A 19,209-nucleotide genomic window follows, 5' to 3' on the forward strand; every position below is an offset into this window, starting at 1 on the left:
ATTACAGGTGACTGATTGCATCATTCTTTTATACTTGCCAATTAAAAGATAAAGACTTGCCTTAACTTTTAACGTACGCTGCTCTCAAGTCAATTTGATAATCCCTACAGACATTTTAAAAGGACTGCCTCTGTGGCAAATATCTTTCTTATCACTACACTTCTGAGTGAGGTTTTGTACAAAGGGGTTGATATACCTGTGGTCAGCCTCCCTAAATGAAAAAGGAGTCTCTCCTATAACCTAGATAACCCAAATCCCTGGTGACATTTCTTTCACCTTCCATACACCCTGCAAGGAAATGAGTCTTTGTGCAGGGACCCAAGGGACTTCACTTTGCAGAGCAAACTATGTGAAACTAAAGGACTCCAGAACTGCATATGAACCATGAATGAAACTAGACCAACTTGACCCCCTTGTTTTGTATATCGATTAAAAATAATCATATCATTTCTTTACAATTGATAGTTTTTGTGGCATGATTATTGGGGAAGGCTGTCCACCACAGCAATAAATACTCACTGTTTACGGTACCTGCTAGTGCATTAATATTATTCAGTCCAACAGTGGCTCCAGCCAGTCCTTGGAGAGTACCCAGAGAAGTCAAAGAATTCATGGCCGCACCAGCTGTGGAATTAGCAGTTGATGCAGCCACTGAAAGGAAAAAAAAAAGCAAGGCAAAATTAAGGCCATATTTTGTTTATTTTAGTTGATCACAAAACAGATGACAATAATGCTGAGCACAACAACAGGGCTACTTGCAAGAAAAAGAAAAAAAGAAAATGAGACCAGTAGACCAACCTTGTTCAAGATACTAATAGTATGATTGTTCATGGAAAGTGTTGGTGAGCCTTGAACTGCAAAGACTGGATCACAAAATTTAGCATTGTGCTATTATTTGCAAACATAATACAGAAAGAGTATGTATGGGATCAGTCACTTTCTCAAAAGTTTGTCAATCACCCTAGCATCCCAAGCTGATCAGCTAACCAGACTGTTGAGATTTTGCCATATTTTAAACTCCATCATTGAAAAAAAATACAATTACTCATAGAAATTCTGTCATACAACAGCTTTCTGTCTGGGACCCAAGTGTTCTAAGAGAAATTTTAATCATTCTAACACATTATGCCATTATGGTTCTGCTCTAGGACACTGTGTGAACATCATTTAAAGATTTGAAGTTTACAAAAAGAAGAATGACCAACCAAATAAAAAATGTAACTACTACTCATTTTATTGCAGGCTTTTAGTCTGGCCTTTGTACATAACTAGTCATGTATATGCGTCCCATAAATGATACTATATGCATCCCCAAAACCTCTGCCAGAGGGGAAGCTGGGGCTCAGGTGGAGAAAAGGTCCTTGCTGCTACTACATCAAGGGAATGATGAAGGTGGATAAGATGAATCCATCTAAACTACATGCTTAGGAAGAGAAAGACACTCGCTCTCTTGTCATAGGAAAGTAATAAAGCACCTTAGAAAGAGCTATCATTTAGGATAGGTTGGATGAACTAGAAATGCCCATCTCTCTCACAGAAGGGCCTTGAATAACCAGTGTGGATTAAACACTTAGCTTACAGGTAGACAAAATTACACCAGATGAATCACATTCATAAAAGCTGCAGAAACAATTAGGTTTTTAGCTTGTCTCCTGAGCCCTAATTTAGTCCATCAATCATAAAGACTTTCTTTCTTTTCCTTTAAAAAGTTGCATTATCTTTTGAAAAGTGAACATTTAAAGTCAGAGTTTTGTTGATGATTTACTGGAGGAACAGCATGTCTACACCATGCTTTTTTACTCCTATGCATTACCTAGCTGTGAAATGGTTAAGATCACTTTTATCTTGATGCTCTTCTGAGCTGTTCAACACATCAGATTACTCGGTGAACCCTCAAGAAAGTGAAGTCTCTACAGTTGGCAGGATCCAGCAAGGAAAGTAGGAAGCAATATTTTCACTCTGTGGGCAAACCTTAAAGCTCTAAACTACAAATAACACATCTTTACAACCTTAAGATCCACCAAAGACAAGCCTTCACACGCATGAGGCCTCAAAGTACAAAAGACTCTCCTGGTGTGGGTGAGGAGAGATTTCCAGACTCCTTGAGGCATTCCCTGTCCCCACTTTCCTAGCATCTGCAATGTTAACTAAATTAATAATTTTATATGTTGCAGATAGAAGCAGCTTTGATTATCCAATCTCTCACTATAAAGCAATAAGAAGCCAACAATGTCTTTGATTAAAAAAAAGTAATCAAAAAACCTGAGTAAAAAAACCACTTTTGTCAGATAATGTGGGTACCAACAGAGAAGAGAGAAAAAAATCAGTGAATGAATGTCAGTGAATTCCCTGTGACCAACACTGCTCTGTGTTTCTGCTCATGTTCATTAGCAGATCATTCAAATGAAGTATATAAACCTCAAATCTGAAGCATCTGATTGGTTTTGACTGGGCTGAATTCCATCCATTTCTGTTTCAGAAGATTATTACCCTTTTCTCTTGAGGAAACACATATATTTAAGAAATGAGAGAAATGGGGGCTAGGAAACTGCCTGAAAATTACATTAAAGCTCTTGGGGGCAAATAACTCCTGTGAATGAGAGCCATACGCTTATGGATTGTCAACACATCTGTTGGAGAAGGCAGAAAAACCTGATTAAATCCTTCTCTCTTGTGCAGCCCAGAGTGCGTTGTGGTGGCTCTTATCATAGTCTCATTGCTCAAACACATGCTCCAGGGATGGCCACTATCTGGGGCCAGCATCTCTTTTCTTCTTTTATTCATATCAAGTTTCTCTGTTCCATCAGACGAACACAGAGCAGGTGCCTCAGTGATTCTCCCATTTGAAGTTGCAATGCAGATTGTTTAGTCTGCCTAAATAATGACTTGGCATATAATCAATGTAAAATTCTAGTTGGAGCACTGAAGCACCTCAGAAATCAGCGTTTTGTTGTTGCGGCTATTTCTTCTGCTTAGCAGTGATCTGTCTCACAGATCTACTGGGACAATGCTTTTTCCTCTTTGGCTTATTATTTCTTTGAGGAGAAAGAAACTGAACAAATTGTGTGGTTTCCGTTATCTTATTGAACATGGGGTGAACAGAAATGAAGGGAGCTCCTTTTGTTAGGGCATTTGTAAAGGACAGATCCAACACCTTGCTGTGTGATGTTTCCTGAGAGACTCCACACTAGTTATCTCCTTCCCTTTGACTGAGACCTGCATGTATGAAATGAAGATGAAGACAGTGATGAGCTAAAATACTATCAGAAAACAGCCATAAAAGGTCCAACATATTAAGAGAGGTGAAAATTTCTCGCAAAATGATGGATAAAACCAACAGATGAAGCAATGTATTCCTTGTCCCCAAAAAAACTTAAGAGAGATGAGACAAAAGTTAAAAGGTCCTACCAGACATACGTGGAGGCTTAGGCCAGCTGAAAGTTTTTACCTCATGTGCTCCCAGAATACGTTGAAGTCCATCTAAAGACAAGGACTATGCTTCTGTCCTTTGCCCTTTTCTAGTTTCTTTCAACTAAAAAATTGTAACATATATTGAACCAAAGGGAAAAAAAATAAAATCACATGTCTTGTGGTAACAGTAGATGACTGCACTTCTTCAGGGGAACCTGTATAACTCTCTCGCATCAGCAAAGCTCTTGGGCTCCACAGCTGCTCAGAGTAATGGCAAAGGAAGTATAATTCACTGTCGGAATAGCGTTATTCTATATTTATGTCTTTTAGTTGTCCAGATGACAAAAATAGATTGGATACATACAGAATTTATAAATTGCTTTTTACCAGATTCCCCAGCCACTAAATAAATTAAAAGAAAACATTTCACAGCCCTCTCCATCCTCCACACCAGAACATTGCTGCTCTGAATCAAATCACTTCATAGTGCTGCCTAATAAGCAGTAGGCATCTGTCTCCAGGTGCTTAGCTTGATGTACGGAGCTGTAGTGCCACTAGGAATTGCCCTCTTTGTGCTACTGGTGCACCAGCATTTGGCACGACAGTGAGGAAAATCAAAACACACACAAAAAGTGCAAATGACTTGGGCTTCTGGTGTCACTCTGTATGGCACACCTGTATTCACAACATTTGGTGTATTATTTTTCTCTTTATACTGGGAATTTTTATCCTTGCCTCCTTAAAACCTATATATGTCAGGGACTCAATATGTTTCTGGGGCAGTATTAAGTGAGTTAGCTAATGCTGAAGTTAGGGGGAGAGATTCAGCAGGCTGGAGCTCCAGCCTGATGAATGCTGGCTGAATATACAATAGTTGGTGAAGAACAGAGATGCTTTTTACCAGCTGCACCTCACAATGTTAAGCCCTGGAAAAATATCAGAACATGATAGATAAGATTTTGTCTACTCAAAGGAACTTCTTCCTCTCTAACATCAGTCATTAGAATAAGCCAGTAGCTTTCTCAAAGAGGCTGTTGCTCAATCAGAGGCTATTGGCAGGAGTTACACAGTTGAATCCTTTAGCTGTTGTTGCAAGAGTTCAGACAAGGTCTTTATAATATTTCCCACTGACCTTAAAAATATATTAATACATGAAAATAATATCACAGCATTGGATAAAGAGGTCAGTTTAGACTTGTAAGAGTAAAGTACAGTAACCTGCTCTCTTTCCTGCAGGTACACTGCATGCTGGTCACCTGTTGCCTTCTGCATCCAGGCCACATACAGAGACTTTATGGAACACTTTAGCATCTCCAACCATGGAAGGTGAGATGGTAAAAAATGTTTATTTTAATATTAGAGACCTTACTGTTTCTTCTTCATTGACCCCTCTATTCCCACATTTCTATGCCAGTCTCACAACCTTCCTCCCCTTTCTTCCACACTCAACTCCACTTTAATAAACATTTAGAAAATTTCAAATAATACAGATGATATTATTAAGAAGCTGTGAAACGGTGAAGGGCATGGGGGCATCCTTTCACCAACACACTCCCAAATCACTCCCAACCCCAGCCATTTGATCTTATTGTGCTTCCTCCATTTAATTGATGAACAAAGAGACTTGGCCTTTGGTTAATGTATTCTTTAACAAAGCTCTCTTTGATACAGAGAACACATTTTCATTTGGAGTGGTTGCTCTACACAGTATAGATATTTGTGTTTAACTAGTAATGTTGCATTCATAGCAATTTCTAAGGCTGGAAGGAGCTGACATTTTCAACTATTCTCCTCAACACATTTATTTCTGCCTGTAAAAGGTTATAGCACCTTTTAGGTCAGAGATTTTTTAAACAGAAATCTAAACTAGCAATGAGCCATTCCCCCTTTAATTTAAATAATGTTTCAAAGCAATTCCTAAAAACTATGCCAACTAGAAAAAGAACTGGTATTAGCATAGAAACTTTTGGTCATTCTTTTGGCTATTTTATGTCTATAGAGTCATGATGATTTATGTAATCTGGGTTTACATCAGTTGGAAAACTATATTGACGATAACAGCATCTAGGAAAGGCAATGATATGTAAATATTTCTTTGGCTTTGCTGTGCACACTGTGGATGGGATTAATTTCCCCACCTTTGGCAGCTTCATTGTTGGTTTAAGCTAGTCTAGTCAAAACTATTCTTTTGGACTGTGTCTTAGGTCAAGAGACCTCCAACTCAGACACCCTACCTTTAGATTTCTATCTCAGGATGGGCTGAATTGCCCCCTGGAAGTGTCCCTGTTTCCACTGATTGAGATGGTGATCTTAAAGTAGATGTAGATCATTCAGAGACAAAATGTGTTGTGGTATGGATCCTGTTTTTCCTGTTGGCCACGCATTGTGTTAACAAGCTGGTGATCTGAAAGCGAGGGATCTACTTTGATCCTGCACACAGAACTGATGTCAAATGTGCAAACTCAGGAATTTGAATGTAATCACCTCAGTCAAATCTCAGGCTCAGAGAACTGCCTGATGCTGAGCAATTCTGAGCTAATCTGCAGAGGATGTGGACTATTCTGCAAAGCACACCCTGTCAGAGAAAGGAGTTGGACAGCAGGGACTTATGCAGTGTTACAGTATAGGTCATACAAAGTAGGATGCCTTGCACAAAAGCATGCAGGATGAGCTAAAATACTAGACACTATTGATGCCTTTTCCAGTTCTGCCTCAAACTTCCTGTGCTGCCCTTGATAAAGCATCCTCTATGGATTTTGCTGTAAGACAGGGCTAATTCTGCTTCTTCCCAGTTGCTGGCTTGTCTCTTAGAAAGCCATATCCTGGAGGCACAGGCACATTTTTGTTATGCCTATTTACTTCCTACACCTAAGACCAAAGACTGCCCTTGATAGGCCTTCCAGGTATACTGAAGTAAGAAACCCACAGACCTATGTTCATCTGTAGTACAGCCTTGGGCAAATCCCACCCCCCTCATGTCTGAGGACCAATTAAAAAAATGAATCCTCTTCCCCAACAGATGAGTTCCACTGGAGGATCCAGGGAGGCTGCCTGAACACTTGGTGATGAAGTGAAATACTGGAAGTTGCTCTGGAAAAGGACATATTCAAATCACACATATACTGCTATGATTTAGCTGAGAGATGATTTGCAGTGTGTAGTTGACCCCATTTTTTCCTTAATCTTTTTGCTAAATGTCTAAATAATAACGAACTCAAATGACTTCTCAACAAAGTCATATACCACAGGAAAAAAGAGCCTCTTGGAAACTCCATACTATATATGCTAACTTGGCACTATTTTATGGGTGGTGATATGCAATAGCCTGTGCACTCTCTCCATTCTTCTTCGCCTTGTCCTGTTCCTTTCCTCCTCTTCCAACATTGGCATACTGTCTGGAAACGATACACAAACACACTGCGTGCCCGGGACTAAGGTATTAAGAATATCAAAGAGGCATTTCAAAGATTTTAAGTGAATTTTCTTTTTGGAAACATTATTTTGGTTCTAGGGCAGGACTAAAGGAAAGAACGGCAACTAAAGGAAAGAAAAGCAAGGGCAACTTCACCTCATTGCCTGCATAGAGGGTTGCTGTAGACCTTCACCTACCCCATCCATGTGAAGAGAAGCTAATGTTTCTGGAGCAGAACCAGCCTTCTGGTGCTGCAGGGCTTCAGGGCAGCTCCAAGACTGGTTTAGCTACACCGGGGCTTTCCACAAAGAGATTCACAATGGTAACTGTGTCAGCCCTGCTGACAGCTTTCCTTTAGGCAGCTCTCAGTTACACTCCACAATTGCATGGCACAACAGGAAGCTCAGTGTTTGCTCTGAGATCAGCTACCTGCTTATCTGTGTTCTGGTCACATCCTGCTTAGTCAGTTGTAGAGGATGTGCATATGTTAAAAAACAAACCACACTGCTCGGCTGTGAACCGCAACTTTGTTCTTGTTGTTTTACTTAATGGAGAGTTTAAATAACTCAGTGTTCAAAGTACTTATTTTGCTCCAGTAAAGATGATATAGTAGTGCATCAGGGACCAATATTACCCACAAATTTAAGGTTCAGTATCTCTATGACTTTAAGCATGAGAAGTTGCAGAGAAAACATGTTCTCTTTTGGGAGAAGCTCCTGTCAAATCTGTACGGGCGGTTGTCTGAGTCCAGAATCCTCTTTCTTGGGTGTATTACTGATTTTCTGCTGCCTTCCTGAGCTCACTGACTCCAAGGGCTAGATAAAATAGATGTGACTTAAACTGCTCCTGACTAAATGGCTGCCATTCAGAGGGACACAGATGGGTGGAGTTGGCCAACAGGAACCTTATGAAATTTAATAAGGACAGATGCAAAGTCCTGCACCTGGGAAGGAATAATCCCTTTCAGTAACACAGGGTGGGGATGGATGAGCTGGGGAGAAGCTCTGCTGAAAAGGACCTTGGGAGGTCCTGGTGGGAGGTGACCATGAGGCAGCAGCATGCCGTGGTAGCAAAGAAAGCCAACAGCATCCTGGGCTGCTGGAACAGGAGAAGAGCCAGGAGACCCAGGTGATGTTCCTCTTTACTCAGCACTTGTTAGATCACATGTAAATACTACATCTAGATTTGGGCTCCTCACTGAAAGGAAAACATTGATCAGCTGGAGGGAGTTCAGTGGAAGGCCAGCAAGATGGTCAGGGGCTTGAGCACTCATCCTGTAACTAGCTGGACTTGTTCAGGCTGAAGATGGTAAGCAGCCTCCCAGTACTTACAGGGAGGTCATCAGCTAGATAGTGGTAAGAACATGAGAGGCAAATTGAAACAATAGAGTCCAGATATAAGTAAAAACATTTGTACCATGAGGATTGTCAAGCACTGGAACAGATTACCCAGACTGCCCAGTCCATGTCCTTGGAGATTTTCAAGACTTGACTGGATAAAGCCCTGAGCAACCTGATCTCACCTCACACCTGACCCTGTTTTGAGCAGTGGGTTGGACTACAGACTTCCTGAGGGACTCTCCAACCTCGATTATTGTATGAACCTATGAAAGTAGAACAGTGTGGCAGAAAAGTAGAAGTCAGGTGACACAGAGGCAGAATGAAAGAAAGATGAAGAATGAAGATGTGTTAGCAGAAAACTGAACAGGAGATCTAGCTTCTGTTCTTGGGTCTGTTTACAGGAATAAGAGGTTGACAGCGAATATGTCACTTAACTCTTGGTTGTGCTTCTGATTCTAGGCTGCCACAACTACTTTGTGTGGGCTAGATTTCCAAGGCTAGATCTACATCTAAGAAAAGGAGGTCCTGACCTTGGATGATTCCTTGAGATTTTAGATTACTCTTAGTTTCCTTTAGATTTAGCAATGTGCAACAGAAAATAAAACTATAGTAGAAGAACAGAAAGAAAGGATATAAAGAAATTATGCAAAGAGAGTAAATGCACTAAGAGAAGAAAATAAAAATTGCTTCTAACATCTCCCCAGTCAGTGACATAGAAAAAGAATTATAAGAGTTGGGGACAAAAGGAAAAGAAATATTAAAGCCAAATTAGAAATCTGTAATTTTAGCAAGTTGCATTTAAAATCTTTGTTTACTACCCAAAATCTCTTATGTAAACAGAATATTCCTTTGTCCCTTTGTTAGGACAAGAGGGATAATAAATCTAAGAGACAACACTGGATTTAAGGATAATCAGATTAAGGCTGTGTTCTCTGTTTTCTTTCTAATGTTTAGCTGCAAAAACCAGCAATGTTTGGAATGATGTCCTGCAAATTGTGTCTAAACAAGACAAACACCTGCTGGCCTGAGTGAAAGACTAAAGATATTGGACAAAGTTTAGTTGTGTTGGACAAAGTCTATGCAAAGCTTCCAACATTGGTCTGATTTACAACATCTTATTTTGGTTGTGGTACTCTCTTAAACAGAGAAGAATGGCACCCAACTGCAGGTGGTTCCTATGTAGCACAGAATATGGAACACCAACCTGGTTTTAGGTGGGATTCTGGCCAAATCTGATCCTACATGTTTAAGGTCAATCGATTAAGGTGTATTCTCTTTATGTAGCACTAACAACAACTGTTTGTTTTAAAGAGATGGAAGCCCAAAACCTTTCTCCTAAACACACAAATGAAATGTCTCATGGAAAAGAGGAGCGATTCAAGTATAGTAATGATGGAGCTTATGAAATGAGGATTATAAACATGGGTGTGGGGGAGAAGTGGGTAAGTCAATCACACCGCCCATGTGACATTGCTCTCAGGAATTTGCAGTTGTATTTCTGTCTGAAATGAGCACACTCTATGGGCTCTGACTGCATAAGGAACATTTTAAAGGGGAAGAATAATTAAGTGATGACAGAGGCATCATCATTATTAGATAATCACAACCCAGGGGCAATAACAAACTTTGAGTGTCTCTAATCCCATGGGGTCTAATTATTCTGTGAGAATAACCACACCTCCCAATTTTAATTTATTCTTGTGGAGAATCTGGGGGGGGAGGTGGGGAAAGGGGGCATTTTAATATTTTTGCTGAAAGAAGATGCAGTTGGCCTTTCAAAAGGGCTCATCAGTATTCTAATATAACTAGCATGTGTGATTGGCATTAAATTGTCTGCCCTTTACAGTGATCTCCAGCCAATCCAAGTATACACCCCTGCACAAACTGGTGATCTCCCAGTTGCTAATATAGCACCATCATGCACTGGTTCTGTTTCTTGGGGTAATTTTTTGGCAAAGGAGAGGTGGATGTTTCTTGTCTGGGGCAGTTAATTCTCCATAAGGTCCTCTGACAAACACATTGCCATTGGTGTGGAGAGAGAAGTAAAAATGTCCTCATTTTCTGGTATTTTGGAAGTGCTGTCTGACACATCAAAAAGGAAGATTCTAGTAAGTTTAAGTGCTCTGCTTGTGCTAGGATACAATAAAATAAAAGTGACAGACACACTCCAGGGAAAGAGCACCAGAAAAGCAAGAGAGCAAGAAAGAGTCAGGGGGAAACAAGAATGACAATACAGAAAGACATATACTAATATCACAGCCTTTCTCAAATAAGTCAGTGTCCCTCTACTTTGTCATTACTTACAGGTGAACAATTCCTGTGAAGGATTGTCTGTATCTTCTCAGGATGCAGGAAAAGGGAAGCACCAGTGAGGAAAGGAGGAAGGGAGACCAGCATCCACGCAACATCTGGTCGCTTCTGTGTGTCTGTGTGCATGCACGTGCAAATGAGACTAAGCAAGACAGAGGGTGAGGGGGAGAAGAAGAGGAGTCTTTCCCCATAGTGATCCTTTTGGCTGAAGCTGGTTTTCTGAAAACAGCTTTATATTTTACAAAGTCCTTTGAGTACACTGCCTTATACAAGGAAAAAAAGAAAACATAGAGAGGTGAACCAATTCATTCAATTGCTTTGCAAATTCAGAAGAAGACAAGGTCTTCAAGAGCTGGAGACTAACTTTAGTCTCATAGATCCATACTCTTCAGTACTGCATGGGTGTTTGAGAGCTAAGGAACCTCTGTGAGCTTGGGGCAAGTGAAAATTAGGGTCATTTATCTTGATCACTTATGTAATTTATGTTTAAGTCTAACTTGACATTTCAGATTGTCTTGAAATTACAATGTCTACACCAAGGACCTTCCACAGCACTGCAAAGAAGGAGGAGAAAACAAAACATACAAAGGTACTACAGGTATGGCAGAAAAACCTATCAGGTGGTTATTTTTGTAGTTTTCTAGTCTTCTGAAGGTTCCTCCAAACCTATCAATCTAACAGAAGGTATTTTAGGAAACAAGGGTTTATTGATTTGGCATATCTTTGTGAATCTAGGCTATTGTGTCTAAGGGTACATTTTCCTGTGAGATTATGAAGATGGAGAGAGAGAGTAAAAAGCAAGTTAATATGCTGGGCCAATTTCACACTGATGCTTCTGTTTTGTTGAAATATATTGCTCAGTGAAGACCATCCACCTCTAGTGTAAACTACAAGTCATATATTCTGTTTCAGCACTGTGCATGTAACAGATCGTGCATTCTCCCCAGCAGACCACAACAATAAATTACTTTTGGTTTTGGGTGAGAATTACTTTAAAGAGAGGCTAAGGAAGAGAATAATAAGGCACAGTGGACTGGCTTGGGTTAAAATTCATAGCTGACCATTAGGCTTGGGTTAAAATTCATAGCTGACCATTAGATATTTCCAACTGTAACTCAAACTGAAATCAAACCAAATTGAAACCCCACAATGTGAAGAAAACAAAGAATAATTACTGAGCATTTATGACTCTATTTTACTCAGTGGGGCCAAGGGCTGTGGCCTGTGTTCACTGAAGCACCACTGAGTTCACATCAAAACCAGGCCATTAGCATTTCTACAGGGAACTTCCAGGTGTGCTCTCATGTTTATTACTGCTATCCCACACAATTTGGAGCAAGCGATTGTTCAGGGACTCATGCCCTGATGCTGAAATGACTTCCATGTGGAGCCACTTCAGCATACAACCACTTCTAAATCACTTTCCAAAGAATTTCTGATCTAGAGCCAGTAAGACTTTATTGAGGCCAGGATCTCCTGCCTGGAGTACAGGTTCCTTCATACTGCCCCCCGTGTGCCTGCAACATCTTTGACATACTTTCACCACTAAGCAATAACAAACAACTAGCAGAAACATCTCTCCATAAAAAAAAAGTGTCAGTAGAGTCCAAGCCTGTAGTTCAAGGTAATCAATGTTTTGTTGCAAGAATGCTAATCACATGCATATATGGCAATTCAAACTCTAGTACGTGGGAGACGATGGCCTGATTCATCTTTATTTTCACCTCTCTAATACATCTGTATTAAGATTATGTAAATAGTCCTTAGGAGGTGTTTGTCTTTCCATTGCAGCAAGATGTGCCTAAAAGGTTTATGTACTTCAGACACTTAGGAGTCCTATCCATGGTATTTTAGAAGAGAGGTGAGATAAATTACATATTGAAAATCTGAGTCTGTAGGTAAAGGAGTTATGAGTCCAGAAAGTGCATGAATAATAATTTCCAGGGAAGAAGGGATTTTTAGTGGGGTGTGCAAGCACAACCTCATTGTAATAGCACACCACATGATATAGTAATTCACCTCTGTAAACTGCAGAACTTGAGGATTATCCTATCTCATGTAAAATTACTCATCCAGGTCCTTTGTAGACCATTTGCAAAGTCATATGTAGTTCAATGTGGCACTGGTTCTTTTCATTCGTATTGCATATTTTTGTTCCACGAATAGCAAACGCAATCAAGGGTTTACTTTATTTGGTTTTAAACTCATTAAATTGGAGATATTTTTGTTTCACCGATGCATAAAATAAATTGGTGGCCCCATATGCAAACAACTAGATCTTTTCAGACAATGCTGAAACAATTACGTTAAAAACATTCATAAACTCTAATTCCCACTGTGTTCCACAATTTAACCTGCCTTAGGAAAACAGACCGTGAGTATCCATGGACACGTGCACAATTCAGTAGGGTTGAAGGAACAGTGCTGGCAGTAGTAAACCTTAAATAGTTGAAAGCTCATTCAAGTGCATGATTTTTGCTATGATTTACATTATTTCCTGAATATTATGAACTCCAGCATTTTCTGCGCTTGGAACTTCTTGTAAGATATATAGCATATAAGCTCACATATCTACCTATGTAACCAAGCTGATAGTATCATGTTCCTTTCATAGAAAACAACCCTGAATGAACTTGAAATAGTACTTCCAACAGAATGAAAAATAGTCTTTTTTACAAACTGGGATTCTTGTGGCTTGAAACAGAGATTAGGAGTGGGGCAGAGAGACACTTACAAAATATAATGTATTATAAAGTGTTATTTGTATACTGCAAGCAAAGTAAATCCTGAAATGTGCTAAGGCAATGGATTTAATACTTTAGGAAGATGATAATGTACTAATGTTTAAAGAACAAACATGTCTCCTGTTGAATTAGATACTACTATCTCATGGTTTAGTCCTGTACACCGTTTCCTAAAAAAGCTACCAAAGAATTAACTAGCTGATACTTCACTGAAAAATGTGCACACATTTCTGTCCTTCAGCATACAACTTTGGTATTTATGAAATTCTGAGGAAAGAGTCAGAGATTTCTGGGCTAAAAATTCATAAATCGATAATGTTGGTTCTAAAACAGAGGCAAGGAGCTTTTGCAAAATGTCTCTTTCTGCAGTTGTGAGGCAGCCTCACATTTCTTCACTGGCAGGTTCTGTCCACCCTAAGTCCAGCTGTTTAGCCACTGAACTTCCCTAAGATCCTTTAGGCTGAATTGATACATCTGCCCAGAAACCAATTTGCTACGAGAATATAAAAAGACCTGTTACATTTTAAGGGACAAATATTCAAACAGGTCATTCCAGTTAATTGATGGCCTGTCTGCTGCCATTGGCACCCTTCAGGTTATCCCTGCCTCATTTTTCCAAAGGAGGAGCCCAGGGAGAGACAGTCCTGTTCCAGGGAGGCTCCATGGGAATTCATCACTCTTCACCTCTCCTTTTACTGTATTGGGACTCTGGGAGATTTTTAGCCACAATTCCTACTCTTTTCTTCTTCAGTCATTTAAGACATTTTGGAGTGTTATTAAAAATACAAATATAGGCCAAAAATGCATGCTCAGTTTCCTATTTTTGGCTCCAACTTGTGTTTGGATGCTTAAGGGTGAACTAATTATCAGATGGGCTTAGTACCAATATATCTCTCCAAGAAGTAGCATAATCGCCGGGCACTAAGAGCAGTCAAAATCAATTCACTTATTTAGGAGCCTAACCACAGACTGAGAAACTCAACACTATGTGGGTAAGTCCAGCTGACACACAACAGTTCAGAAATATACTTCTGCCATCACAAATCTCTTTGAACTATACAGTTAAGTGACTGGGTGGTGGGCATGCTAAGACAGGATTTTCTTCCATGACTTCCTTGCAAACACATACTTTTAAAAAATTGGTGCTGAGATCAGGGTTAAGGCATTGGACTGCTCTGTGCTCTGAGCACTAAGATAATGGTGCTAATACTATAACTACAATTAAATATAAAATTGAAAATCAAATACTTGGGTTGTTTAAGCATCCATCCACAGTATGTGTACTGTATGTATACTGTATTTATGAACCTTTATTTAAGATATTGTGGGCCTGTGCGAATCTCATGAAGTTCAACAAGGTCAAGTGCAAGGTCTTGCACGTGGGTCGGGGCAATCCCAACCAGAAATAGAGGCTGGGTGACGAGTGGATTCAGACCAACCCTGCAGAGAAGGACTTGAGGGTATGAGTGGATGGAACACTGACTATGAGCCAGCAATGTGCGCTCACAGCCCACAAAGCCAACCGTGTCCTGGGCTGCATCAAGAGCAGTGTGGCCAGCAGGTCGAGGGAGGGGATTCTCCCCCTCTACTCCATTCTGGTGAGATCCCACCTGCAGTGCTGTGTCCAGCTCTGGGATCCCCAACATCAGAAGGACACAGACCTGCTGGAGAGGGGCCAGAGGAGGCCATGAAGATGATCAGGGGGCTGGAGCACCTCCCCTGTGAGGACAGGCTGAGAGAGTTGGGGTTGTTCAGCCTGGAGAAGAGAAGGCTCTGGGGAGACATTAGAGTGGCCTTCCAGTACTTAAAGGGGGTACAGGAAAGGGGGGGAGGGACTCTTTATCAGGGAGTGTAGGGATAGGACAAGGGGTAACGGTTTTAAACTGAGAGAGGGTAGATTTAGATTAGATATAAGGAAGAAATTGTTCCCTGTGAGGGTGGTGAGACACTGGCACAGGTTGCCCAGAGAAGCTGTGGCTGCCCCCTCCCTGGAAGGGTTCAAGGCCAGGTTGGACGGGTCTTTGAGCAACCTGGTCTAGTGGAAGGTGTCCCTGCCCATGGCAGGGGGGCTGGAACTAGACGATCTTTAAGGTCCCTTCCAACCCAAACCATTCTATGATTGTATATGTGTTAGATTTATTCTGTATCTTTATCCTAAACATAATGAACATTATACTAGGGAAGTTTGTACTGCAAAACTAATACAGCTCATTTTAAATGATTTTATAATAATAGTGCCTTATTTTAAATGATTTTATAATAATGGAACCTGCATTAATTGCACATGAAATGGTAGAAAAATAATCAATTTGTACTACGGTATGAAGAGTGCCATTCTGCATTTTAAACCGATCTTTTCCAACATGAAACATCTACCTCAATTCATTCTTTAGCAAACTGTCAGACCTTCCTACACACCTACTGGTAGGGTTATTTTTGGATCATCCTGGAAGCAAATCACAGCTATCTCAGTGGGTGTACTGGCCTCTAACAAAATGTCACGGTGGCAGACTTGCACCGCTGATTGGAGAAAAACGTATTGTACTGCAGTGAACAAAAAGACACTCTTCTAAGAATGATTATTTGAACATTCTTCACTGCTTCCCTGTTGAAGCATCTTGTATATTCTATAAAATCTCTAACATTTGAACAATTGTGTTCACAACATGAATACCTTCAACTAACAAAGACAATTTTCATACTATATTAGGGGGTAGAGAAAATAATGAACCACAGATGCTAACTATAAGTTATAATTCTCTGTTTTTAGCAGGGGGAAAGGATGAATTAATTCTTACAGGACAGGCACTGTAATCAGGTTTTTTTTCTCTTTGTCAGTTTATTCTATACTTTACAGACTTCCTTTTTTGGGGCTGTTATTCTTCAATGTCAGCATCTGTCTGAAAATGACTATTTTTAGACTTCTGTGCTTAGGAGAACTTTTTTTTTAACGTAAGAGTTAATGGCTGAATTCTGATATAATATGGCAAAAGCTGAGCTGGATTTAAGAGGTCGTTAAAGAAAAGTCTTACTTTGTACACTGACAGTATTTTTTTTTAGAAAGATTTCCTCTTAGGTTTACACAGAAGATAAACCTGAAGAGCTTTTTTACTGAAGCATGAATAGCTAGTTCAGCTGTGTGAATAAATAATAGTTTAGAGAATCAAATAATCATGAAAATGTCATGGAAAATCAAGGCTCCTGTCTGAAACTGAATTAGCTTCTGGTTTAGCAATTCTATCCCCCCACAGCTCAGAAGTTATATTGTGTATGTTTATGCAGATAAATTTGGATGTATAATTAGATGTTTCGCCTCTTCATTTGCACATAGAAGGGCTTTCCTACTGACTACTGAAAAAACATTTATGCATGAATTTTAAGAAACAAAATTGAAATGAGCTCACAGAGGCTGTGGAATCTCCATCCTTGGAGATATTCAAACCTTGACTGGACATGGCTTTCACCAACCTGCTCTGAGTGGTCCTGCTGCAAGCAGGAGCCTGGAGTAGATTCTGGGAAGTGTCTACCAACCTATGTGATTCTGTGACTCCAATGTTATGGCATTAAACAATAAAAATACAAGCAGTGTTGGAGAAGCAAGTAAGCTGGTGTCTGAAACCCAACTTCCATGTTCTTCCTATGAGTACAAAACATTGTTCTGCTCTTGCTTAACATCAGTTTGCAAAAAGATCAGTTTGCAAAAAGATCAGTAGCTTCATAGCTCCTGATATCAGGAAATGTTTTACAGTGCCATTTCAACCTTGTACCACCCAGGACAGTCAGAATAAACATTATTATCCTTGAGAAAACTAGGGTAGCGGGTCAACTGAGGCAAATGAAATGTCAGACAGTGTTAGAGGCAGATAGTCTGATCCCAAGCTTGTATGTCCCTCCTTCACATCCACCTCCAGGCCTTCCCACCACCCACTGAATTAACCATAAATCTCTGCAGGCTCTGGAATAGCAGCCTCCCTGTGAGCTCTTTGCTAGTTGATCCATTTGCAGGACATGTCCAGGACAGTCTCTGGAGGAGAGGACAAGGTTCCTGACACTCAGCTGAGATTCATGCTGCCTAAATTGGGAAATTTACAGTGTCAATACCTACACTTGAGGTAGTCCCTCCAAAATCCCTTCCCATGTAATGGGAAATGCAAACTTCCAGGGCCTAACCAAAAGGGAGGTGAGACAAACTGGCTCAGACAATTGAGTCAGGTAAAAGCTGCACCAGCCCAAATCCTTATGTTATGAAATACTACAGGTACCTGCCTTTAAATCAGGAAAGTATTCTAAGCGAGAGAAATGAAAAGAAAGTGAAGAATTAATTAACTAAATAGAGGTGATTAAAGTAAATAAAGGAAACAATTATCATATCAAAATAAAAGACAAGAAAGATGATTAAATGAGTCTTCAAAAGACCCATGAGAAACTCATGAAAGACATAATATGCATTTACCTGGTTTTTATTCTTTCATGATTTCATTTTCATTTTTATTCACTACCATCTGATAATTGCAAGAAACAGTTACTTTAACCATGGGCAATTTAAACCATTTTAATTTTTTTTCCAGGGCCAAGAGACAAAAGAACCTATTTATTGCCTGAGGGGATTTTTACTAAAATGAAAGCTTAATCTTTCATGTTTTTTTAAGCAAAGGCTTTTAAAAAATCATTTCTAACAATGCTGTAGGGAGAGACTTCCATGGGTATGTAAAATTGAAATTATAAATTTACAATTATAAAAAAATTAATAGTTTGGGGGATTGCATTGTCTCTGTTCTTTCTGAATGAATACTGTTTCAAGCTTAAGAGAAAGTATTTAGCACATGGAGGAGAATGAGTGTCCTTAGACTCTCTTGCGGTCAAAGCTCTTTAGTAAGAACGTATGAGAGAAAGATCATTGGAGTTCAATTTGCTTGGAAATATGTAATTGTATGAACCCTGAAGAAGAAGCTTCATACAGATCGAACAGTCACTGTTAGATGCTGAATATTTTTCTCTTCTTTTTGAACATATTGCCATTAGAAGCCAGCAGCAAAACTTGACATCCTCAAATATCAGATGCCCTGTTGGTTCCTCACTTCCTGGCCTGTTTTTCTGCGTTGTCAGTGCATCAAAGCTGGCCTGACCGCCATCCCCTCCATAAACAGTTTGGTGCACTGAAGGTTGCTAAATCTTATCTATGTAAAACTGAGCTGACTTTTAACTGAAGTAACCACCTTTTGGGGCTTTTATGTCTACATGTCTACAAAGGACAGAACAAGAGCTTTTGGTCAAAGATTGATTCAGGAGAGGTCTTCATGAGAGATATAGTTATATATGGGTAGAAACATGGATATGATTTATGTGGCTGCCATGGTTTAAGGTATTTTAGAAGTACATGCTCATGCCCATCCCTGTTCTGTGCAGTATTCTAGTTTTAATAGCATCAAGAAAAGGATTAAATTTAATCATGAACCTTTGCACTCTCCTAAATTTGGGCAGTTTTTTGAACTGAGAAATATTAATTTAATGCATTATCTGGAGAGACACAAACATTTCTTCCTGGGCTTAGTGCAGGCTTTGAAATCAGACAAAATAATTTACACTTATGAAACACAACAAACTGAAGTGTTCTATTAAAAGGAAAGTAGACCATAAAAATACCCTCAAGGCCTCCAAATATCTACACATTGAAAGGCAGAGTTAAATGTTTTCTGCCAACATATTTCAAGTTTTAATGGAAATACTTTGAGCCACTATGAAAAGCTTTATCAGACTAAATTCATTTTCCATAGAGCAGAGAAGAATCATTGAAGATATTATTCAGGTTTACAAAATATTTAATAGGGTGGAGAATGTAGAACCAGATAAGAAAGGTTAAACCGAAGGACATTTTAACAAGGTTTGGTTTTAAGTTGGTTGTGCAACATAAATAGGTCAATGGACCTATTAGATATCGACTTTCTCTTTGACACACCAAGCTGTCAAATATTAGAAACACTTGTGTACAGCT

At 39.6% G+C, this 19,209-nt stretch overlaps 1 protein-coding gene across 11 annotated transcripts in view; it reads right to left on the minus strand.

The window, feature by feature from the left end:
* Nucleotides 1-19,209, minus strand: part of CELF2 (CUGBP Elav-like family member 2) — a 386,251-nt gene that overhangs the window by 22,017 nt on the left and 345,025 nt on the right. For 9 of the 11 annotated variants that reach the window (XM_074828029.1, XM_074828028.1, XM_074828026.1 and 6 more), the window contains one exon: nt 532-651. In XM_074828029.1, coding sequence (XP_074684130.1) covers nt 532-651 — 120 coding nt within the window. Of the gene's footprint in view, nt 1-519; nt 652-19,209 lie in introns of all 11 variants that reach the window. The other 2 variants (XM_074828027.1, XM_074828032.1) reach the window with 1 other exon arrangement.

This window comes from Strix aluco, chromosome 5, assembly GCF_031877795.1.
Source record: "Strix aluco isolate bStrAlu1 chromosome 5, bStrAlu1.hap1, whole genome shotgun sequence".
NCBI classification, from domain to species: Eukaryota; Metazoa; Chordata; class Aves; order Strigiformes; family Strigidae; genus Strix; species Strix aluco.